Raw genomic sequence first — 25,684 nt, forward strand, 5'->3', positions numbered from 1 at the left:
TTCTGAGTCAGTTAAAGTGAGAAATTGCTAAAAAACAACCAATGCCGCGAGGGTAAGGTTTTTGGCAATTCTGAACAAATTAAAATGAAAATTTCAGAAAAGAGAAATTGACTAATGAGATACCCAAGTGAATTGGGTTGAACATGAGAAGTTTGACACAGGGTACTTGACAGTCCAGAAAAGCTGTATAGAACCTGTACTGGTTGTGAAATTATCAGAACCGGAAAGAGACTCGTTTTGAGAAACGGAAGGTTAGGTCTCGACAAGAAAAATTTGAAGAGTATAGAACCCACTCATTTGCTAGCACGTATCTTTGATATGACAAAGAACAAAAGCAGGTTAAACCAAGTTATAGTATATATATATATATATAAAAGGATTGTTATCGTGAGGTGGATATATACCTCACATCCAGATGTACCACTTGGCATAGTTATATGCTTAAACTTATTAGCTTGGTGACTCACGTGGTGAGCCTTTGTAGTTTAATGAATACTCACGTTGGTTACATACTTCATATGTAAGGCAAAGCAGAGAAAGGTTTGTAAAGAAACAAACGTGAGAGAGGGAAGTAAAGGAAAAAATATTTTAGAGAGAGACGGAGAAAGGAAAATCAAGCATTTTCATTGAGATTTCTTCCGTTCAGTCCGGTAGAAACGTAACCTGAGGCGTTCTAGCGAAGAACCTCAACTTCTGGAGGTAAGATTTTGGGTTTTTCATGACAATTCTATGATTTCTTGATTTGGATAAATAGTAACCCATCTTAGAAAACTTCCGTTAAAGTAAAAATTGAAACTGAGGTTTTGTAGAGCATCGTAATAAGAGTTTAACGATGTAAGTATTAAAACGATTGAACGAAGTTTTGGTGGATTTTCATTGAAAATCCATGAGCCTAGATTAAGAAAGAACATGTGTTTTGTTCAATTTTATGTTAGAATCTGTGTTTAGGAATGTGAATCTTGACTCCAAGTACCGAAATCGGAAGTAGAACGAGTTATTACAAACTCGAGAAATGAGAAAAATAAGGTGAAACTCTGCCGAAATTTCCTAAAAATTTGTTAGTAAGCTATGAGTTAGTAATTCGATAGAGAAGGAATAAATAGTTTTAAAGCTTGGAAATTAACAGATTAAGATTCAGAAACCGAGATACACAAATATGTGTAATTTGCCTCTGGAGCTAGGATTCGGCCTAGAGGGGAAAAAGGTTCAGAAACGAGTTTGAAATTAGATTTGAGAATCTAAGTATGAAGAATTGTGATTTGGAATAGGAAATTTATACCTATTTCTATGAAACAGGTTTTGGCACGAGAGCCGAAACAACGAGAAAGAACTTCTAGCAAGCGGGAATCCTAGCGGATTATTTGTAAGTATAGACATATATGTTTGTCCGTACTCGAGTAAACTGTAGTTAGACTTAGAATTATGAATTTATCTGAATTCCTAAGTCGATGTGATTTTAAGTGTTTGGAGGGCTTAGTGCCCTAGATTGCAGAAGGGTGACTTATGGTTCCCCTAATGCTCAGTTTACGGTATGCATGAAGTATATTGCATTTTCATGTTAGCATATGCACGTAGAGTAAATGTTGCATATCATTCAGTAAAGTTTTTAACACTTTGAAATGAAAACTCAAAGTTCAGTAATGTAAAGAGACTGACGGGTCGTCGGCCTCCCAAGGGAGGAAATCTCAAAGAGTAGAGATTCTAACTAGACCAGACAGTAAGCATGGGCCCAAGCCCATAGTAACAAGATAGTAAGTAGGGGCCAGGCCTACACTAGTAAGAACATGAAGACAGAAATACAGAAAGCATGTTTCACATGAGCATATTTGCATCATAACTCTTAATGTAATTTTTCTAGTTTATGATGTGTGCATGTCTATACTTGCTGAGCGTTAGCGCATCAGTTTAGTCGTGTGCAGGTAACAAAGGTAAGCAGCCAGCCATATAGTGATTTTCAAAACCTATAGTTAATTCCAAAAAACATGCATGAGACTAAAATTGGAGGGAGTGAAAAGCAGTTGTAATTAGTTTAAGAAAATTTATTTTTGGGTGTAGGTTGTGAACAAATGTTTTAAACTAGACTAACATATTCATGGTTTAAACGGTATTAAAGTACATTCTGATGGGAGTAATAAAGTACTAGTTAATATTAAAAAAAAAAAAAAAAACTCGATTACTTATATACCTCAACTAACGTGGGAACCCTTATTTTCTTGTTGATTTAGACATAAGGTTTGCTTAGTCAAGACCTAAATGATAGAATTAGCTTGATCAACTAGTGTGACAAACATATATGCATAAGTAGAATTTTTAAATTAATAGGGAAATGAGATTTCTTGCCAAGATAATGGTTACTTAAAGGAGAACTTACCAGAAAGGTGTTTGCTGATGCCCATATCAGAAAGCTTTGCACATAAAGTTGAGCTTTCCTTAATTATTAAAATGTTTTGTGGCTTTAAGTCTCGGTGAACTATATTCAATTTGTGCAGAGCAAAAAGCCCAGAAACAATGTCACTGTAAGATCATAAAATTGAACATTTACATAAGATCAGGCGATCAATTAGTATGATAAATCAGATCCAAAAACAAAGGACCTAAAAGATGTTTCATTCAAAATTCCAATTGAGTACCCATAATTGTCTTCAATTATTCATAATACGATTTGAAGTTCTTGGTGATGAGTAAAGGAACTTTTTAACTAACCTCATCAATTTCAGTAATAAAGGTGATGGACGGTCTATATTTCCTTCCCAAAGCTTAACATCTCTTAAAACATTCTTCAGTTTCTCCAAGTATATTGAAATGGACTCATTTTGATTGGAATACGTAGAATACAGTCGGATGAGGTCATATAAATTGCAATCACAGCGCTCCAGAGCTAGATAAATAAAATTTCTGTCATTTTCGTTTCCATGATATCTTACAATATTCGGGCCATGATCAGATGCTACAAGATTCTTGATTTCTGGGGCAATCAACGTAGCATGACTTTGGAGAATGCGTTTCACAGCGACTGGTCTACCATCATAAGTCCCCTCATAGACAACAGTCCCGTCAATACCTTGACCAATTTCCTTTGAAAATAAAACCACTAATTTTTCGCCTATCTTCCGTTGATTCTTAGAGGATGTAACTTCTGAGCTAGAAGGAGTGCTTTCTTCTTTATGCTGACATAAAAGAATTCTCACATTTAAATATAAAAGTAGAAAAGTGATATCCTCCAGTTGAATGAAGATATAGATCAATTAAAATGTCGTTATATGAGAACCTTAGGGGGGATCACGTATAGTCTTTAGTACTCTAGTCTATGTTTTTTGAACGTTAATTAAATTAGATCAAAATCATGACAGACTGAAAAAATACGCAAAACTAGCCTCTAATACAGATTTAACAGTTAGAAGAACCCTAACATAATTACATAGCATGGCACCAAAATTCAAGAGCTTTATGTTTATGCCATCTATTCTGTACTCTCTATTTTTGTTGATTTTGATATTTTACAAGAATACTCTACAAATACAATAGCCAAAAATATTCGGTCATCCTTATTAAGGAGAAAAATAATCTAGTAGTATATCCAGGACATTTTCTGTTTTTTTTTTTCTTGTTTGAAAGATATTTTATGGTTTTTAGAGAGGCATAGATGTTAAATTTTTGTGATTGAGTGTTATAAATGTAAAGATGACATCTTTTAAGTGATATTTTTGTATTTCTCCCATTTCCTCATATGCTACCATAGAATTTTCATTAAAACGTAGATGAAATATATATCTTGACCTTTTTTTATACAAAAAGTTTGTATTTTTTCTTCTTTTATGAGAATAAATAACTTTTTTATTTTCCTCCTCAACACACAATTTTTGTCTTCATCGGTATGTCGTTTGGTCAGGAAAGAGTAAAAAAAGAGTGTTGTTTACTTATATATAGATTTTTTTAAAATGTGTCCTTTATATATACTTTCATTTTTTTCTATTTATGATAAAATTACTTTTTTCTCAAATGTGTCCTTATTTAAACATCTTTTTGCCGCATCTATTATTCTTTTTTCATATCACCTCACATAAATTATGTTTCGTCTTAATCTTTTTTTTATCCCTGAAATGTGGTCTACTTAAAAAGAATTTATTTTATTAAAATAAAATAATATAAATAATAATTCAGCAAAAAAATGTAAACTTTAGAGGATATTTTACATTCATGTATAAAATATATAACGAGTCGACTATGCATGTGTATAATACGTGCTTCTAAACTAATATATATATATATATATATATATATAAAGAGATCTAAGCGTGCTCTTAACTAATTTCTTCTCCCTCTAGAATTTGTCCTCAGACTGAAAATTGTTCTAACTCAAACTTTTTGAACTCTTTAAGCGTCTCAAATTTAATCCTCAATTAAAGTTCCATTAAGGTCAGATGGAAAGATACGATAACCATGTAATTTGACCTAAATGATAATCTCAGATATTATTGTATATTTTTGTTGTTTATACATTTTCTATTATATGCCTCTGTATGCTTCTTATTTTAAGATAACGAACACCAAACAAAACTATAAAATGCTTCTTTCTTTTCATTTGTTTTTTCCAATCTGCCTTTTTATGTTTTATTGTTGTGGGTGTGTGTAAGATTTTGTTTTTCATTTTATGCGTTACAGTTTGAGCTTAGTCAGTTTTAAAAATATGAAAATTATATTTTCTCTATAAAATGTAAATTAGAGTCGCTATAATTGTTTTCCCTTACATCTGAATTTTGAAGAGATTTTATTGTCAGAGGATCTGATACCTAAAAATAAGGGAATGCAAACTTCTTTTTCTCCCTCTCCGCCACTAGAAATCAAAAGCCTACAGGAAGTAATGACTACTTTCTATTTTGAATGTTTTGTGCCTTTTGGAATAAATCAGAGATATGCTATTTCAGCTAAATCCTATATGCTAATCATTCACTAAATCATATAATTAAATCTATTTATACATCAATGAAAACTGGAGATAACAGTTTTACCCGTGGTATAATTAAGTACCCGCAGGTACCCATTTCTAAAGGTGGGTATGCAGATATTTTATAGGAGTGGTGCAGGTATGGTTAAAACTAACCCCCGAGTTAGGGAGCAGTGGTGGGGGAAGTTACCCCACTCCCTTTTCCGGCCAAATTACATTTACCAATATGAGCTATATACATTGTAAAATATTTTAAGTTTAATGTGGAGGTTAAAAAAGGGATAACCTTAAAACAAGGAATATGTTTCTTAAAGTTGTAGGGCTTGTTCTTTTTGGAGTAAAACTCAAAAAAAGTTTGAATTTAAGTTTGAATTTTATTCAAGTTTATGTTCGTTTGTAAAATTTAAGTTTGAAATGCTAGAAAAAATCTACTCCACTTTCCATGCATCTCACATTACCTTGCAACAACAATACCGTTTGTGCGGCTATAAGAAATTTTCGGAGCTAATCTCAGCTCTTCTTGTGGTAGAGAAAAATAATGAATTGTTGATTAAAAATTAACATTCTCATCCCACTAGTTCAGAAACATTTTCCAAAATCAAAAGCTGCATTCTCTAAAAATTCGAGACGGGAAAAAATCATGGTCATGGACGTGATGGTGGCTGAGGCCGTGGTCAAGGACGTGGTAAAAATGGTTATTACAACCCTTCATAAAATGACGTGACCTAGAAGAAGCGTCATGTCAAAAGAAAAGGCGTTGATCCAAGTTGTTCTTAAAATCTAGAAAATTCCTTGTGTAGAATTCTTGTTTGGAGAAGAAGTCTTGTCCATCAGAGATTACTCTGAGACTACTATCATTGCAATCGTCAACAACTAACCGTGATCTCAACTGATAACAGTTTTACCCGCAGGTATAGGCATCTCTAAAGGAGTGGTGCAGGTATGGTTAAAACTAAACCCCCAAGTTAGGGCGGGACAGATGTTGGGGAAGCTACCCTACTCCCTTTTCCGGCCAAATTACATTACCAATATGAACTATATGCGTTGTAAAATATTTTAAGTTTAATGTGGTGGTTAAAAAAGGGAAACACTTTAAAACAAGGAAAATGTTTCTAAAAGTTCTAATGTCTTCGGTTTGAGATATGATGACGCTGCAACAATTGGTTTTTAACTGTGAAGGAATATATGGGCAGCGTATGGGACTATGGGAGACAAAAGGAGAGTATAGGAGCCCCATTTAAATTCCTAATTAATATGGGTATTACGTCTCTTAGAAAATTTTCCGAAAGTTCAATTATCCGGCGAGTGGGATTTACTTTCCGTCAGGTTGTAAGAAAATCGCTAATTACAGTTTTAGCACAAAAAAAAAAAAAAAAAAAAAAAAAAAAAAAAAAAAAAAAAAAACCCAATTAAAAGAAAAAAAAATAAACATTGATTACGTCTTCAGCTGCTTTGAACTCCTTTTAGATAAAAGTAGAAGAAGAAGAAGAATAATAATAAAGAAAGAGAAGAAGAAGAAGAAAGAAAAAGAAGAAAACAACAAATTAAGGGCATCAATACTGGTTAAGAAAGGAGAACAATATATATATAAGAAGTGATAAAAAAAAATAACATATGAGGAAATGAATACCGTTGGATGGAGTGACTTCAAGGTATTATCTTCAGCAATTGACATTGTCCTGGCCTAATATATTACTTTTCTCATGTAATTAAAGTGACGGACGTACTTGTAATTTTCCCCTACTGAAACGTCGGGTAAGTATTTGTATAAGTTGTGGATGAACTTAAAAGGGAAGAAAAATATAAGAGACTAGAGAATAGAAAAATGGCAATGGTGGTACCTAAAGTTGCTTATATATGCTTGAACAAGAATTACATTTCTTTTCCCACCATGTATGACGGAGATAAACCCGTTTACATCGGAACTGCATATATCATTTGTTATGACCGGGAAATTTATCGAATAAATTATTTTATAAGATGAAATCTTTTAGAATTTTTTACATTATAAATATGAATACTTTTATGATAAGTATTTGTTGATATTAATATTGAATAGCAAGGTATAAGCTAAAAAGTAAAAAATTTTGAACTATGATACACTTGTCAAATTTCAGATTGTAATCAAGAAAGTGGCATGAAATGTTGTGTTATACCCAGAAGAGGACAAACACATGAATATTAAGGCCCTGTTCATTTCACCGATTCGAGTTTAAAATTCGAGTTTTGCTACAACAAAAAGCTCTCAGAAACAATCACATTTCACTTTTTTACTACAGTAAAAAGTTCTCACATAACATCACATCTCAACTCGAATTAAAAACTCGAATCAGTGAACTAAACGGACCCTAAGTTTAGGAAATGAAAAAGAATTGAAAAACATCAATTCTAGGATTTTAGAAACAATCAGAACGAAGAACGGATGGAAAATGGGTTTAGAAAGCCGAACCGAGAAAGTTAGGGTTTTGATCGATTAGGGTTGACCGAGTCAAAATTTATTAATCAAGAGTCGACCAATAGGTCACTCTTGAAAAGTTAGTCAAGGTTGATTAAAGTTAACCAAGTTGACCAATTGTCTGAAAAACACAGGTAAAATGCGCACTAGACAGGAATTAAAGTGAACCGAAACGAGATAGTTATGAAGAATGAATTGTTGAGATTTAAGATGATTAATAGATGGAGGGCTGAGATTAGGACACATGGAAAGAGAGGATATGGCTGGCCAAGACATAGGGGAGAAGCCAAACTGATATTTTGATATTTTTGTAAAAAAGACCCTAAAAAGTGTCAAAATTACACCAAGGTCCCTCCTCTCTTTTGGTGAACGGTTTTTAAAAGGGAAAAATACAAGAAAAATGTCAATTTTCATGCTAAAAAACTGAGAGGACTCAGCCAAAGAAAGAGAGGAAAAAAAATTCCCAAAGTGAGAAAATCGAGTCCAAATCGAAATCGGCGGAAAACTACCATTGATTAGCGTCATATGAACTTGTTCTTCATTCTTCTAAGGTAAAATTTCTATTTTTCATCTCATTTTTTTTACCATGGCTACACGTTCATGAACAATAGAAACTATGAAATTTTTTTTGCTAAGAATGATGATTTTCTTACGGTTATGAATGGTACTGAAAAACTTAATGTCTAAAGGTTATATTTTCGGTTATTGGATTATGTTTTTAGCATCTTTATTTAGGGAGAATTCTTGTGAGAATAGTAAAGAAACCCTAGAAATTATAATGGCCTCGTTCGCTCTGCGAATTTGAGTTTTCAATTCGAGCTTAAATGTGACATTTTCATAGAGCTTTTAACTGTTGCCGAAAAAGTTAGATGTGACGTTTACTAAGAGCTTTTAACTGTATAAATCTAGAACTAGAAACTCGAAACGGTGAAATGACCGAGGCCAATATTTACGATGATAAGAAGGAATGATAATGGTTGTGATATATGTTGAAAGGTTGAAATAACGGATAAAATGAGCTATGGTTAGCTCGGGAAACCCAAAACTTAGGCTGAACTCCGGTGAAATTTAGTTTGAAAATTTAAACTAAACCCGTAAAAAAGTTGATTAGGTGACCAAAGATGCGTAGAAACCTAAAACGATAAAAATTCTAGGTTTCAAACCAAAATCGAAAACTAGATTATTGACCCGAAACTTGTACCCAAATTTGCTTAAGCTAGAGGACCAAGATAGAAGCATAATTTCAAAAGTGACTGATATCAAATGGAAGGAAATTTTATTCCGAACAACTTTTGTGAAATGGGTATTTCCTAAAAAATGACCCTATACATCAGTTTCGAGTTGATTTCCGAAACAGATCCAAAATGGTGATTTTAGGCCAAATACGCACGGGTTTGGTGCACATTGGTAATTGATTACTCCCAAACGTGTACAAAATAAGCGGTCAATTGTAGCACAATTAGGACGGTCGATCCCACGAGGAAGTGACAAATTGAACAAGAAACGATTAGCAAATAAAAAGCTTTAGGAGATAAATAATAAAGTAAAAATAAAAGAGAATGAAATTTTTGTTGAGAAGTTTAAGCATAAGAAAAATGTATGAGAAAATTATATAGTTAAAACCGGTAAGGCGTTGAGATTCCCCTAGATGCTTCGTTCACCCGAATGGATTTTGATATTTGAGATTACTCAATTGAAAGTTTCACATCCCAAACTAACAATCGGAAAATAAATATTTGAAGAACGTGTGAATTAAAATGTATTCGAGTGAGTAAAATTCTTACGTTGAAAACAAATAAAAATTATTCTTACAAGAAATCTTAAAGCGACAATATACCGTTGGCAATATTGCAGTAAAAGACTACTCATAAAATAATATTATCGATATAATTATATTAAACAACAATTACATAAAAAGAGCATGATTAAATTCATATAAAAGTTGACAACAAAATATATCAGTATGAGAAATTAGAAAAAGATAGAAGAAAATTAATCACTCAAATATATAAACTTTGGAGAACAAATAGAGAATCAAAATCCACTCAAGATCACTTCACATATAGGTTTCTCTCTAACCTCACCAAAGAACTTTAGGCTAACTTGCACATAATTCCCATAAAATTCTAAAAAGAAAGTATGAGAATAAGAACAAGAAAATAAGAGAAAATGTGTCTAAACGTAAGCTCAAAATCAACAACCTAATCACTTTGACAATGACCCTATTTATAGAGTTCTTTTAGGTGTACCAAAAAGCACTTCCAGCAACAACAAAAAGAAACAAACGTTCCAAAATTAATTGGAATTTACAAATGATTAATTGGGATGATAAAAACTAGAATTTAATGAGAAGAAAAACCATCAAAAATGGTCTGGGGCTGAAGAAGAATCTCAGTTGCACTCAGTCAAGAAAAACGGCAAAACAACAAACACAAACGGCAACAAAAAGGAAGAGCAAAAGGCTAGAGACACGTGGCGCATGAAGATTCACGGAGAGGACATAGCTAGGAGCCATAGAAACACAAAAGAAAAATTATGTCAAGCTAAAAATTCAAATCAAAACTAGCAAAATCACCTAAGCAATCAAACAAAACATTAGTAAGTCATCAGAAAATGCTATCAAAACTATATCAGTCATAACTCTGGAGTCGTGTGTGTGTGCACCAAACCGTATCCCTTTTACCACAGTCCATAACACAAATAGCATCGAAAAATTCACCAAGAAAAAGTCTTAACTCCATTTACCTCACGGGTGTCGAAAATATTTTAATGCAAACAGTTTTCACTCATGGAGTTGGAAGTCAATCTGTCAACGCTCAAGTGAGAGAAGGCAATTTAAGGACAAGCTAATAAACAAACATTGATCAAATGATAGGCAAATCAAATCACTGAAATAATCCATCACTCAAACCATAAACAAGCTTTCGGGATTTCATTCTGGTCAAAAAGAAAATCTCATAAACAAAGGAACAGAGAGCCGAAAAATACAAACAAATATACACAAACTTTTTTTTTCTTTTCTTTCTTTGTCTTCTTTTTTTTTTTTTGTGTTTTGTTTTTTGTTTTCTTTTTTTTAGGCAAGAGACGACATATATTTGACAAAGCTGATGTAGTAAGGCATTCTTTTGACTGACTGCTATGCAACACAAGATGTGAGTGCAACCAAACTACGTAAACATTGATGATAAAATGATGCTCTTGCTCTTTTCTTTTTTTTTTCCTTTTTTTTTTGAAGAAAATTAAAAGAAAAATGATAAATATTTACAGCACATGGCTCAATTCTAAAAATTATTCCTAACAAAAAATCATACCTAAAGCAAATGTCACAAGTCAAGCAATGGTGCTCCGTTAATGAATCAACCAACTCAAAAGATCAGTGAAAGTTCAAAAAGTTGTTTTCTCAACTCTCACAACTCACCAAAAATGAAAACCTTAAACTCGGAAATTTTTCTCAACTAAATGTGTTAACAACCATCTTACCACAAAGGTTTGGCATGTGCTCAAAAATAACTCTGGAAATTATTTCTTGGTAATTAAGATAGCAAAAACTTACTCAAACTGAACATTTTGAAATCATACTCAAATAATCTCGCAAAAATTTTGACCCAAAATAACAACAAGACAAACTTTAATCTCACACATGAATATGCTCACCACCCCCAACCCAAAATCAGACAGTGTCCTCAATGTCTAAAAATATATGCAAAGAGAACACCTGGATGATGAACATTGGAACTAAGCTGAGCCTCCTGAACTGATTCTCCAAAACACATAAACAAATATAAAATCACAAAAAAACAAACTGAAAATGGAAGCACACAAAACACACTAAACAAAACAAAGAAATAAAAATATGATACAAAAGTGTTGGAAACAAACGCCTCAAGGTTGGTAAACCGGAGCCTCGAGAATGATCTCTTCAGCTTGGCTCACACGCTCAATGTAGTGCTTCAGTCTCTGGCCATTGACTCTAAATACTCTCCCATCGCTTAGGTCCTCAACCTCGACAGCACCGTTGAGGAAAACTTGTTTCACTTCAAATGGACCAGTCCACCGCGACCTCAACTTACCTGGGTAGAGATGCATACGAGAGTCATAGAGATGCACCTTTTGATTCAGCTCAAAGTTCTTTCATAGGATCTGTTTATGATGTGCCACTTTCATTTTTGCCTTGTAGATCCTGGAATTATCGTAAGCATCATTTCTCAGCTCGTCAATTTCTGATAGCTGGAGCTTGCGATGAACACCTACAGCACTAAGATCAAAGTTAAGGGCTTTAATAGCCCAATAAGCTTTGTGCTCGAGCTCTACACATAAATGATAGGCTTTCCCAAAGACAAGCCTGTAGGGAGACATCCCAAGAGGGGACTTGTAAGCAGTACGGTATGCCCAGAGAGCATCAAGAAGACGTGAGGACCAATCTTTACGGTCGGGATTTACCGTCTTTTCCAGAATCTGTTTAATCTCCCTATTCCCCAACTCAGCTTGGCCATTAGTCTGTGGATGGTAGGCAGTTGCAACCTTATGAATGACACCATGTTTTCGTATGAGAGCTTCAAAAGATCGGTTGTAGAAATGAGTGCCTTGATCACTGATGATAGCACGCGGAGTACCAAACCTAGATAACACATTCTCTTTCAAGAACTTCACAACTATCGCATTATCATTAGTCCGACACGGCACGGCTTCTACCTATTTAGAAACGTAACCCACAACAAGGAGAATGTAGAGGTAACCAGAAGAAGGTGGAAAAGGTCCCATAAAATCTATCCCCCAACAATCGAATATCTCTATCACAAGAATTGGGTTCAAGGGCATCATATGGCGTCGGGACAGGGCACCTAACTTTTGGCACCTCACACAAGAACGACAAAACTCATTATTGTCCTTGAACAAAGTGGGCCGATAAAGATCACACTGCAAAATTTTTGCAGCAGTCTTCTTCACAGAGAAGTGACCACCACATGCATCGTTATGACAAAAGTTCAAAACACTAAGAATCTCATCATCAGGAATGCAACGCCTCATGATTTGGTGGGGGTAGTACTTGAACAGGTACGGATCATCCCAAAAGAAATTACGCACCTCGACCAGAAACTTGCGTTTATCTTGTGCACTCCAATCATAAGGAAGTTCACCGGTCACCAAGTAATTGATGATGTAATCATACCAAGGTAGCTTAGTGACCGCGAAAAGATGTTCATCAGGGGAGTCATCTCGAATGGCAGGGGCATCAGTAGAGTCTTTAAAGTCCAATCAGGACAAGTGATTTGCCAGAACATTCTCAACACCTTTCTTGTCCTTAATGGTCAAGTCAAATTCCTGCAACAGAAGGATCCACCGAATTAACCGCACCTTAGCATCTTTTTTGGAAAGGAGATACTTGAGGGCAGAATGATCTGTGAAGACGGTAATGGGTGAACCGATCAAGTATGCACGAAACTTGTCAAGTGCGAACACTACAGCGAGCAACTCTTTTTTAGTGGTTGAATAATTCAATTGAGCGCTGTTAAGAGTTCGGCTAGTATAGTCCACAAAAAAGGGCTTCCCCTCCCTTCTCTGACCTAGGACAGGCCCAACAGCATGGTTGCTTGCGTCACACAAGATCTCGAATGGTAAGCTCCAATCCGGTGGCTGAATGATGGGGGAAAAAGTCAGTTTCACCACGAGCATTTGAAAAGCATTTTCACACTCAGGTGTCCACTCAAAAATGGCATCTTTGGCTAGGAGGTTACATAATGGACGAGAAATCATAGAAAAATTATGTATGAACCTCCTATAAAAACCAGCATGCCCTAGAAATGACAAAACTTCTTTGACAGTCTTTGGAGTGGGCAAATTGGAGATGAGTTCAATCTTATATTTTTAATGATATGATGTAATATAATTTTATATGATATGATATGATATAGTTGTAATATCGTAATTCATAATATAATAATTATATTAATAACTATCATATTATTATAGTATGTTATATATGATATATTATATAATGCATATATACTAATAATGTACTATATAATAGTATATTCAATTATATATTCATAATATAATTACAGCGGTAATATTGTAATAAATAAAATTATAATAATACTAATAATTGCAAGATTATTATTTTGTTATGTCACATTATAAATAAAATAATAATAATATTGTAACTAGTGTACTTATACCTACTAATTCACCATTATAATAATAATCTTATAGTTATCTTACAGTATTTATATTTATATAAATTATATTATATATATATATATATATATATATATATATAAAACAAGGGATTTTTGTTAACATTTTTCGCTTATTTAATGTTTTTACTTTATCATAACTCTATTATTTTATTGTATTCTGAGTGAATTCCTCACCGTTGATGCTCTTGTCACACTGTAAATCAAGATTCCACTTGTCATTTACGAGTTTATATTTAAATCCCTTCCTCGGATTTATCATGTCGGCCACGATCTTTTACTATTTTACTGCAAAGTTCAAACCCCTGTGCCCACCAACTCTCCTTTTCATGTCCTTTTTTTGTTTTGTATCTCTATTTCTCTTCACTTGCTTTCTCCTTTTCCTTTTCTCTTTCTATATGCAAATGTGAAATGTCCACCACTCACTTGACACTCTCTCTCTGATGGTACAAGCTTTCTCGGCGTGACCATATTCAAGAGTAAAAAAATGATATTATATAGCTTAGATCTGAATGGGTTTGTCTCTCCATCAAATAGTTGTTGGAAAAAAAAATGCAAATTTTTCTCATTGAAGTTCTGAAAATTAATAGGTCAACAAAGCTATTCAACTTTAGAAACCACCATTGCCATTTTTCCACTCTCTAGTCTCCTCTTTCATTTGTTTCCTTTTTAAGTTCATCCATAACTTATAAGAGTACTTACCTGGTAACGTCGAACATTGAAGATTTTTTAATGGACTCGGTACTATATACTTCCTCATGTGCTTTGTATTCCAACAGTACTATCCATTCTTGCTTGTCTTTTAACCATTTATGCTTTTTTTTTTTTTTCCCCTTTCTGTCTCTCTTTCTCTTTTTCCTCTGTTCGATCCAAAAGGATATCGTCATAGCTGCTGAAGAAGCTATCAAGAGTCTGGTACATAAATAACTCTTTGGGCTTTTCTGATATGTATATTATTCTCTCTAATTAGCAACTGATGTTTGATACCTATTTCTTGCAACTTCACAGAAAGAAAATCTCCATCCCTCTTCACGGGTAACTGAGCTTTGGAAAAATTTTATCAGAGACGTCCGCAGACACGTAAGTTGTCATTTATATATAAACAGCTTTAAGTATGAATATACACACACACACACACATATGTATGTATGTATGATTTACTGAAGTAAACTTATGTTAAATGTGTAATTTTAGTGTATATTATATATATGTACTCCTAAACATCAGAAAATATGTGTAACACACCTACATAAACTAAGACTCCCTTCCCAAAAACAAACTTAGTCAAAACAGTTGACTTCTTCTTTAGAAAAAGAAGAAGTTAATAGTTGCATTCTCATCCACAAATCCTTAATTTGTAGATTTCCAAAACTGTAAGGTTTCTACAGTTCAAACTCTGTATACGATATGTAACATTCAAAGAGAGTCTTAATCAAAACAGATGAAAAAAATGATGAACTTAGTACCCTTCTATTTAATTAAAAAACTAATAAATCTAGAAAAAAGATGAATGAAACTTTTTTTTGTTGTTGTTTTCTTTTAAATATTTTAATGTTATAAAGTATATTTAGTTTTTTTTTAAATATTGATTTTCATTTAATTAATAAGAGGATAGATCGGACATTACCTATCTCAAGAAGATGTTTTGAAAATATTAAGGTACCGTTTTAATATTATAAAAAATATTTAAAATACACTGGGTACTAGGTGCATATTTTGTTATAACCCATGTACTAAAATGATTTTATCCCAATTCAATTCAAGATAGTTCAAGACAATCTCAAACCTGTTCAAACAAATCACAAAACCATACCCAACTAAAACGTAAGTAGCATTGTACACAATTTTTCAAGTTATATTTGCAGCAAGAAAATAGAAAGGGATTTCTCATATAAATATAAAATTACTTAAAAGCAAATTTTGAAGCTGAAACGTCAATCTTCGAACCAAATTATCTATAGGCTTCTGGTTTGCACACTAATTCGTCTTGTTAAGCAACTTTCAAGTTGAGTTTTTTTATTGAAAAAGAAATATTAGATTGAGAGAAGTGAAGCCATTCACGGAGCTGCTGGGAAGAAAACTCCTTTTTTTTTAAGTGCATGTTGTGAAAGAAAGGGTCTTTTTTTTTTCTTTTTTTTTTCTCTTTTTCGCACAATGGAGTTAATTAACTGGGAAAGCACCCTAAAGAAGCTTCATATAAGTAACCGGGTTGTGGGAAATGGCTATTCAATTGGGCTACTTGGGTTTCATTCTCGGTTATATATACACGTAAGGCTAACGGAGAACAAAAATAAAGACACACAATTAGATAGATAAATAACTTAATCTAATTAATTATACCCAAGTTTATATATTTTATGGTAACACAAGCTAATTAATTTTATAATAAAATTTATAATTACATTTTATACATTTCATGATAAAATTAAAAATACATGTCATTCAAGTAAGCATGCTCTAATTGATGCTATAAGGGTTTTTGCAAAGGTTGTTTTGCAAAGGGTTTAGCGTTTAGTTATGAATTCCCATAGAGATTTTCCATGTCGCTGTTTTTGCTATCCCCTTTTCCTTAACTTTACGTATTTGCTTTTCCTATTAATAATATTGAGTTGGGAATTTGCTAAAGGATAAGTTTGCTAGTGGGCTACCAACATAGTTAAAGAAAAAAAATAAAAAAATAAGCATGCTCTTAACAAAATCGATGATATAAATTTCTGAAATAAAAAGAAGAACACATATAGTTATCTTAGATATCATTAGCACATAAATTTCTCTTGTACGGACTCCCCACCGCAAAAATACACTTAAACACCATTAGATTAACTAAATTATAATTATCTCAGCGCAAAAAAACAATAATTAATGTGCACATAAAAGTACAAATGCATATTTGAGAATTTTTTATGTAGCGGAAACTTAATTAGATAAATCAAAACAATTAAATAAAAATGATAAACTATTAATTTGTTCATTCACACAGAATTCCATAAGAATGTGTCACGTCCCCCCCAAGACATACAGTATCATACATACATGCACATGTAAATAATCATTACAATTCACAGACATCAACCACAGTCTAGTAATCCAAATATCATGGTTTACAGAATTTACAAATTCCTGACATTTATTCAAGAGGATGAACACAATTCTCACTTGGTCCAACAGTAGCAAGTATCTAGCTACCCTGCACCGCTCCTAGAATCTCCTTGGAGGGGGGCATAAAAACAGTAAAACGTGAGTGAAAGGCCCAGTAGGATATAGTTTGAAATGACTGTATAAATAAATGAATAATAAATGAGCAAGGAATAAATAAATGAATAAGTAAATAAAATAAGACATTCAGTTCCGATAGACAGCCGTAACCTCACATCCTTTTTCTCAAAGGAAATATAACTGAAAATAACCGTATTACAGACATCAGCAAATAATTAGCACAAATTACTAACCTACCAAGTGCCTCGCATATTCGGACCGCGTTTCGGGTTCTGCCCCCGAGGATGCACTCTCTGCATCCTATCTAGGCTTACAGCAATATATTCTTACTGGTTCACAAGATCTCTTATCTTAAGAAATCATTCATTTAACATTATGAAATCGTTAATATGACCCCACGAACTACTCAAGACGCGGGCCCCATGACTGGGCAAGCCATGAGGTTCCATGACTAAATAAGCTATGGATTCCATGGACAGGAAAAGCCATGGATTCCATGAACTAGACAAGCCATGGTTTTCAAAGAGTTTTTCTTTCGCAAACCAACCCCTTTCTTTAAAACATTTTCAAGGCCAAAATTCTTTTCGAAAATCAGGCTCACAAGGAAAAGGGATAAAAATCCTACCTTACACTATCAAACCTGGGACTAGCGTTGCCTTTTTCCGGCTTCTGCTTCCTCTACTGTTGCCTTTTTCCGGCTTCCGCTTCCTCAAGCCCTTTCAATTTGAATCATCAATGATCACTGATACAAGACAACACTTTAGGATCAATTCTCATTCCTAAAGCAATCCAATCTCAATTATGTACCAAGATTTCTAATTAGTGTGCCCTAATCCAATTTCATGTTTCAAATTATCATTCCAAGGGTTTTCAATCTCAAATCAAGGATTAAAGATGTTAATTCATTCATCTCAAGTCCCCAAATAAAGCTAATTTGAGTTCTCCCCGAAAAGAGGGGTCAAAACAGCAATTTCAGGCCAAATAGGGTCCAACCCCGTGTCAACCGGTCGACCGGTGACAGAGTAGTGTAACACTACCAGTTGACCGGTAGTGTGCACTTCGGTCAAACCGGACAGGTCGACCGGTCAGGCCAATGCAATCCGGTCGACCGCACCAGTCGACTGGTTACCACGTGATCCAGTCGACCAGACAGGTCGACCGGTGGAATCAGCTGCGCGAGAGAAGCTCACGAAAACTGTCCGAAAACCTGCAAATCCAATCCCAAATTGAAATATTTCAAAGGAAAACCACTAGATCCGGGTTCTATGTACTAAATCAAGTCCAAAGAACCCAAAATCTCCAATTTCTACCACAATTTTACTAAAAAACCATGCAAATCCGTTTTGAACCAAGAATAGGATTTCAAATCTGAAAATCTAAGATTCAAGAGAGAGTTTTTCAGAAATCTTACCTTGAATCATTCTCTTGACGTTGGAAACTTCTTTAAATCTTTCCTTGGTTCAAGATCAGTTTGATTTGGGGCAAAAACGAGAGAGAGAGAGAGAAAGAGAGAGGGAGCACAGGAGTGAAGAGAGAGAGAGAGAGAGCACGGGAAAGGAAAGAGAAAAGGAAAGAAAGAGAAAAGGAAAAGGAAAGAAAAGGAAAAAGAAAAAGAAATGACATGTGTACAATATTTTAAAATAACAGTCTAGGAATGTGCCCATACACACTCCTGAGAAAAATATAAATACTGAGAATATTTAAATACTTTGGAATTATTTAAATTTACACGTGTCAGAAACACTTATTAATTAATACTCAATTAGTAAATCTAGATTATGCACACTAATAATCTCAATTATCTTAATTAATTTCATTTAATTCTTTAGGGTGTTACAGAATGGCTTCAAAATTCGCTGATTTAAACAAAGTCACAAATCAAAAAAGGAAAGACACATTTTTCTTTAAATTGCTAAAATATCATTTCTTTTCACTGAAGTTCCGATCGGCTCTTTTCCCTTTATTAATTTGTTAATAAGTCATGTCACGTTTTCCAGTAACACTCTTTTCTAGCCAAACAATAGATCGATGAAGAAGAAAATTAGGCATGTTAAAGAGTAAAATAATAATTTTTTTATTCTCATAAAAGAAAAAATAAAACTTTTAATTTAGAAAAGTTAGAGTTCTATAGTAGGTTATTAAAAAAAATAATAGTATAGCTCTAATTCAAATTTATATTAGAGGCTAGTTTGCGCACTTTTTAAGTTTTTTGTAATATTAATATGATCCGTTGTTCAAAATATATACTAATAGTACAGTACTAAAGAAACTTCATGTTTTAATTGATTATATATATCCCGATGAAAAAAATATTTTAAATACTGATATGTTTTAAATGATTTATTTCTTCATTCTATTGGACTATCAATTTCAACTTCCATATACTTTTATGTGAGAAATTCTATTAAATCAGTATGAAGAAGGAAGCTATAGTTCTAGCTCAGAAGTTTCATCCGAAGAAAATCAACGGATGATAGGCAAAAAATTAGTGGTTTTATTATCAAAGGAAATTGGTCGAGGAACCGACGGGACCGTTGTCTATGAGGGGCGTTATGAAGGTAGAGAAGTCGCTGTGAAACGCCTTCAACAAAGTCATATTAAACTTGTTGACCAAGAAATCGCGAATCTCATAGCATCTGATCATGGCCATAATATTGTAAGGTATCATGGTGTAGAAAGTGACACAAATTTTTTGTACCTTGCTCTGGAGCGTTGTGCTTGCAATTTGATGGACCTCATCGAAATGCATTCTACGAATTCCTCTCAAAATGAGGAGAATATTTTAGGAAATGCAAAGCTTTGGAAAGCAAATATAGATCGTCCATCGTCTTTATTATTAAAATTGATGAGGTTAGTTAAAAGTGTTTTTAATCATCAGTAAAGAACTTAAAATCGTGTTATGCATATTGATTACCTCACTTTATATATATTTTCAATTTATGATCTCACAGGGACATGGTTTCTGGGCTTGTTGTTCTGCACAACTCATGTATAGTTCACCGGGACTTAAAACCACAAAATGTTTTAATAATTAAGCAAAGCTCAACGTTATGTGCAAAGCTTTCTGATATGGGCATCAGCAGAAAGCTTTCTGATAATAGGTTTTCCTTAAGTAACCATCCTTCTAGTAAGTACTCTCATTTTCCTATTTTGAGCGTCCTACTTATATATGTACATTCACCACATTGGTCGATCAAGCTAATTCTATCCTTAAGCTTTTGACTATTCTAACCAATTCTAGAGTAATCTTATGTGTAAACTGGTAAGAAAATAAGGGTTCCCAATGTTATAAGTTGAGGAATAAGTGATCAGGTGTACTGTTACTTTACTACTTTCATCGTAATATGTACTTTGATATCCGTTTGAGCCATAAACATGTTAGTCTCATTTTAAAGATTTGTTCACAATATACACTCATAAACAATTTTGTTTAGCCTAATTTCAACTCCTAACTACCTTCAATGTTAGTCTCATGCATGTTTTACGGAATTAACTATAGGTTGCGCCGCTAGTACTGGCTGGAAAGCACCTGAACAGCTTCAGCTTGTTGGACGACAAACGAAAAAGATGGATTTGTTCAGTTTAGGTTGCATCCTTTTTTATTGCATCACTGGTGGTAAGCATCCATTTGGGCACAGTGATGAACGTGATGGAAATATTAGGAAGAAACAGCCAGACTTGTCTTCAATTGAAGATTTCCCTGAAGCTTTTGATCTTATTTCTTCTCTATTACAATTTGATCTTGAGAAGAGGTGAGATTATATAGTTTCTTCAACTTCTTCACATATGTTACTCTTATTTTATTAAAAAGCTTAAAGAAAAGGCAGATTTGATTCTTTTTTTAAATGGTACATGATAATATTTGAACCTAATTAATAATATTAATCTATTAGAAGCACTTTTATATTTGTTCAGCATATTTAAAGTATATAGCGTTGTAAGAAGGCCTTGCCTTTGTATTAGTGGATTAATAGGAAAACAATGGAAAAAGTTTCAAAGTCTAACTTGAGAAGAACGAAACTCAGCACCTAGCTTGAATCCTCAATTCTTGATGAAAATTACGTTCGTTAATTCTTGGTAGGCCAGAAGCAAGTGAGGTGATGCACCATCCACTGTTCTGGAATGCAAAGACGAGACTTTATTTCTTCCGCGACACTAGTGATAGTGTAAGTGAGAACCCTAATCTTTTGAGTGGGCTTCAATCTACTGCAAAGACAGTTTTAGGAACAGACTCGAAAGGAAATGTTACACCATGGAACACAAAGATTTTTAACAATGAAATCAATCTCAACCACCCGAAAATAAAAGGGACTTACAAGTTTGACAAGGTTGAAGACTTGTTACGATTCATTCGAAACAGATTAAGTCACTACAGACAAGATTCAGAAGATATTAAGGTGATTGCAATACTAGTATAGGATGTGATACATTTTCACATTCATTGAGGTTTTTCAATGATAATATTCACTTAGTTTTGTGATGGATTTTTTCAGAAACATTTTGGATCGCTATATGAAGGATTCAATGACTTTTTCACATGTCAATTCCCAAAGCTCTTTTTTGAAGTGTACAAAGTTGTGCGCAAATACTGCAAAGAAGATGAGTTCTTCAAGGCATATTTCGAGGAGGATCAGTAGGTAATTGAGGTGTTGATGGAAACTACATTTCGAGTGCGAGCATATATGAATGTCTTTTTTTTTTTGTTTTTTTTTGTTTTTGTTTTTGTTTTTTTAACTGAAGACCTAAATGTTGAAAATAACTATAGAACTTTTGCTTCTCTCTCTTTGCAACTATTATAACTAATTACCAGCATAAAGGTTATATTTTATACCATTTTGAAAACACTACAAACAGACTTTTTAGATGTTATATTTTCTTTTTTTTTTCATTTATATTATATGCTCTCTAAATCAATTTTTTCCTTTGTATGCCTATATTTATATTTTATTTTGGAGTGCTGTATATGATATTTGCAATATGTAAAATTATTCAGCAAAAATATATATATATATATATATATTTTGTTATTTTAACTTATAAATTTACTTGGTTTTGTTTAATGAGCCTAGCCTTTTCTGAAACTATACCAGGTGTTTTCGATGCTCTTGTAGCCGAGTGTTTAGCCATTCGTGAGCAAGGGCAGTGACCCACCCACGCACGAGGGTGGACAGTCCTCCTAGCTCCCTCGGTCATTGCCTCTTGATTATAATTTGCTTACTGCTGCTGCAGGTAGTTCTTCCAGTCATTCTTGATTATAAAGTGCTTTTTCTTCCTAATTCTAAATAGTTATTGGTCTTGTAGATATTACTATTCATGTGAAAAAAAGCCAAACAAAAAAACTGTTCTAAACTAAAATCAGTAAAAGGTTATTGTTGGAAATGACCCCAACACCAACCTCAGATTTCAAACAGAGATTAATGAAGAACAAGAATGAAAACAAGAACACCAGAATTGATTTCGGAGTTCAACCAATTGATACCTATATCTCCGCGAACTCTACAGAGGAATTCGATTTGCACTAATAACAATCAGATGATTACAACCAGATTATCCAAAGAGAAATTACAACAGAATCTGAACCCAATTTTCCTGAGAAAACTAAGCAAGAATAACTACCGAGAAAATATTGCTGTTAAGAATACCGACGGATTCAAGCACACGAATCAACGGTTTGCGAGAAATAAGAATCAAACAAGAAATCAGAAAAACAAAATCAATGCGGAAAAATACGTAAAGCAAGGAAGAAGAATAACGACACACAAGATTTACCCAGGTTCGGACCTCAATGTAAGATCCTACGTCCTGCAATATGGTGTTTTCGTCTACTATGATCAATCACAAATGATTACAAGAATGATACCAAGAGTATTCTCCAAAGAACCCTTCTCAATTCTCTCTCACTCTCTCACTTGTTATCTCTTGATTACAGCCACCAAGCCATTCTCTATGTTTCCTAACCCTTAAATAACCCCCAAAGCCCTTTGTGTAGCCTCCGAGACGTGCCCTAGTCGATTGGTATGTTTCTCAACCAAAGTTAGAAATTTCGGCCAAAAAACTCGCAGTTTATGTTTTTATGATTTCGCACCAGCGTTGCGGCGACACTCATCCAACGCCGTCGCGCTACTCCATGCAGCCCGCAGCGCCAAAGCGCTGCCAAACTAGCGCCAAAACGCTCACCCCTCTATCCACGCAAAGATAAACTTAGAGACATTCCTCACAAATCTCCACCTTGGATCGAAGTTGAATCGGAAACCAAGAAACATCACATAGTAGACTTCCATCAACTATCTGCTCTAGTTGTCATGTGCCGCAACATTGATCAAATCCAAACAATGTTTGAACTTAATCCCTGTCACGGGCTTCGTCACCATATCTGCTGGATTCTCATCCGTATGAATCTTCTCCAACGTCACAGTCCCTCGTGAGATAATATCCCGAATGAAATGAAGCTTGATATCTATGTGTTTTGTCCTCTCATGAAACACTTGATTTTTAGTCAAATGTATGGAACTCTGATTGTCGCAAAAAACCTCCACCTCATCTTGCACAATTCCCAACTCACCAATCAAATCTTTCAACCACATAGCTTCTTTGATACCTTTCGTGGCGGCTATATACTCGGCCTCTGTTGTAGACAATGCAACCACCGGTTGTAGTTGTGCTTTCCAACTCACTGTGCACCCAAATAATGTGAAAATATATCCAGACAAAGACCTCCGTTTGTCCAAGTCTCCTGCAAAATTCGCATCCACATATCCTCTAAGCTTCTGACCATCATTCCTCATCCACTTGTAGAGCAAACCAACGTTCGAAGCTCCCTTCACATACTGAATTACCCACTTCACCGCTTCCCAATGCTCCTTACCTGGATTGGACATAAAACGACTCACAAGACTAGCCGAATAAGCTAAGTCCAGTCTTGTGCAAACCATCGATACATAAGACTACCAGCGGCACTTGCATAAGGGATTTTCTCCACACTTACCTTCTCCTCATCGTCATTGGAGACATTTGTGTGGATAACTTGAAATGACCCGCCAAAGGTGTTTGAACAACCTTCGACTCTGACATGCCGAACCTTTTTAATACTTCGGAGATAATCACATTGAGACACAAACAACGTACCTTGCTTCCAATCCTGAATGATCTCCATCCCCAGTATCTTTTTAGCCGGCCCCAAGTCCTTCATTCCAAATTCACTCCTTAATTGCCACTTGAGCTTTTGGATTTCTCCTTTATCTTTTGATGCTATCAACGTATCATCCACATACAAAAGTAAGAACACCCCCATGCCTTCTCTAACCCATTTGACATAAACATAACTATCATAGTTGCTCCACACGAACTTGTTCTTCAACATGAATTCATCAAACCTGAGATACCATTGTCTAGGAGATTGCTTTAAACCATAGAGAGATTTTCTAAGTAAGCATACCTTTTCCTCATCTCCATTCTTGACGAACCCTTCCGGTTGAGCCATAAGGATTCTTTCCTCAAGATTGCCATGAAGGAAATGCCGTCTTCACATCCAGTTGCTCCAGTTTTAAGTCAAACTGATTGGTGAGAGCAAGCAATAGTCTAATGGAAATGTGCTTCACCACTGGCAAGTAGATCTCATTATAGTCCACTCCTTCCCATTGTGTAAACCCCTTAGCTACCAATCTCGCTTTATATCTAGGCTTTTCCAATCCCTTAATGCCTTATTTTCTCTTAAAAACCCATTTGCAACCAACAATCCTTTGATTATTTGGTTTCTTCACAAGTTCCCATGTCTTGTTCTTGTCAAGTGACTCTATCTCTTCTTGCGTGGCTTGCTTCCAACATTCGTTATCCTTGCTTGCAACTGCTTCTCGATAGCTCTTTGGTTCCGAATCATCTATGTCATCTGCAGTAACCAAGGCATAGTATACCAAATCCGCATACCCATAACGAACAGGTGCTTTATAAGATCTCCTCGTCCGATCCCTTGCCAATTGGTAAGAGTCAAGACTATCATCCGGATTACTGCCTTCCTCCTCCACCTGCAAGTGATCCTCCTCCACCTGCAAGTGATCCTCCTCATTAGTCACAGCTTTATCATCCCGTTCCGTACTATTGCTTCCTAACTGCTCCAACTCAATCTCAGCCCATTCTTTAGCATAATTATCCATGCCACCTCGTTGGACCCTCATTGAGTCACTGTTGCCATGTAGTATTCAGTTTCTCTAAAGAGTACATCCCGACTAATAATACTCTTTGACATATTCCCGTCTTTACACTAGAGTTTATAACCTTTAACACCTTCTGGGTATCCCACGAACATACACTTCTTGGCTCTAGGATCAAGTTTTCCTTCCTTTTGGTGTGTATAAGCAGTGCACCCAAATACCTTCAAGTTTTCAAAATTTGGTGGATGACCGGTCCACAGTTCTTCCGGTGTTTTGAAATCAATTGCCGCTGAAGGACACCTATTCACAAGGTAGGCCGCCGTGTTAACAGCTTCTCCCCAAAACCTCTTAGGTAAACTGGCTTCTATTAACATGCACCTCACTCTTTCTAAAAGTGTTCGATTCATCCTCTTTGCTAGGCCATTCTGTTGCGGAGTTTTCCTGACAGTTTAATGTCTAACCACACCTTCATCCTTTAGAAACTGATTGAAATCGTCACCAAGAAATTCCAACCCGTTGTCAGTTCTCAACTTCTTGATCTTCTTCCCGGTTTGAACCTCTACCATTTTCTTCCACTCTTTGAACTTCCCAAAAGCATCATTTTTATTTTTCAAAATGTAAACCCCAACCTTCCGAGAACAATCATCTATAAACGTAATGAAGTACCGTCCACCCCCTAGAGTCTCCGTTCACGATGTGCCCCACAAATTAGAGTGAACCTAACTGA

At 34.6% G+C, this 25,684-nt stretch overlaps 2 protein-coding genes across 2 annotated transcripts; one reads left to right on the plus strand and one right to left on the minus strand.

Moving 5' to 3' along the window:
• Nucleotides 1-1,905: 1,905 nt before the first annotated feature.
• Nucleotides 1,906-5,042, minus strand: LOC112094060 (serine/threonine-protein kinase/endoribonuclease IRE1a-like). The gene is made up of 4 exons (XM_024174039.1): nucleotides 5,010-5,042; nucleotides 2,704-3,167; nucleotides 2,372-2,514; nucleotides 1,906-1,961 (listed from the first exon to the last, which is right to left on the minus strand). Exons 1-4 carry the CDS (start codon nucleotides 5,040-5,042, stop codon nucleotides 1,906-1,908), a joined length of 696 nt encoding a protein of 231 aa, XP_024029807.1.
• A 9,089-nt stretch (nucleotides 5,043-14,131) lies between these two features.
• Nucleotides 14,132-22,001, plus strand: LOC21398009 (serine/threonine-protein kinase/endoribonuclease IRE1b). The gene is made up of 9 exons (XM_010110994.2): nucleotides 14,132-14,335; nucleotides 14,471-14,509; nucleotides 14,603-14,674; nucleotides 19,224-19,660; nucleotides 19,762-19,937; nucleotides 20,310-20,562; nucleotides 20,892-21,207; nucleotides 21,304-21,447; nucleotides 21,901-22,001. Exons 1-8 carry the CDS (start codon nucleotides 14,327-14,329, stop codon nucleotides 21,445-21,447), a joined length of 1,446 nt encoding a protein of 481 aa, XP_010109296.2. The 5' UTR covers nucleotides 14,132-14,326; the 3' UTR covers nucleotides 21,901-22,001.
• Nucleotides 22,002-25,684: the final 3,683 nt, after the last annotated feature.

This window comes from Morus notabilis, unplaced genomic scaffold (assembly GCF_000414095.1).
Source record: "Morus notabilis unplaced genomic scaffold, ASM41409v2 Scaffold1199, whole genome shotgun sequence".
Classification (NCBI taxonomy): domain Eukaryota; kingdom Viridiplantae; phylum Streptophyta; class Magnoliopsida; order Rosales; family Moraceae; genus Morus; species Morus notabilis.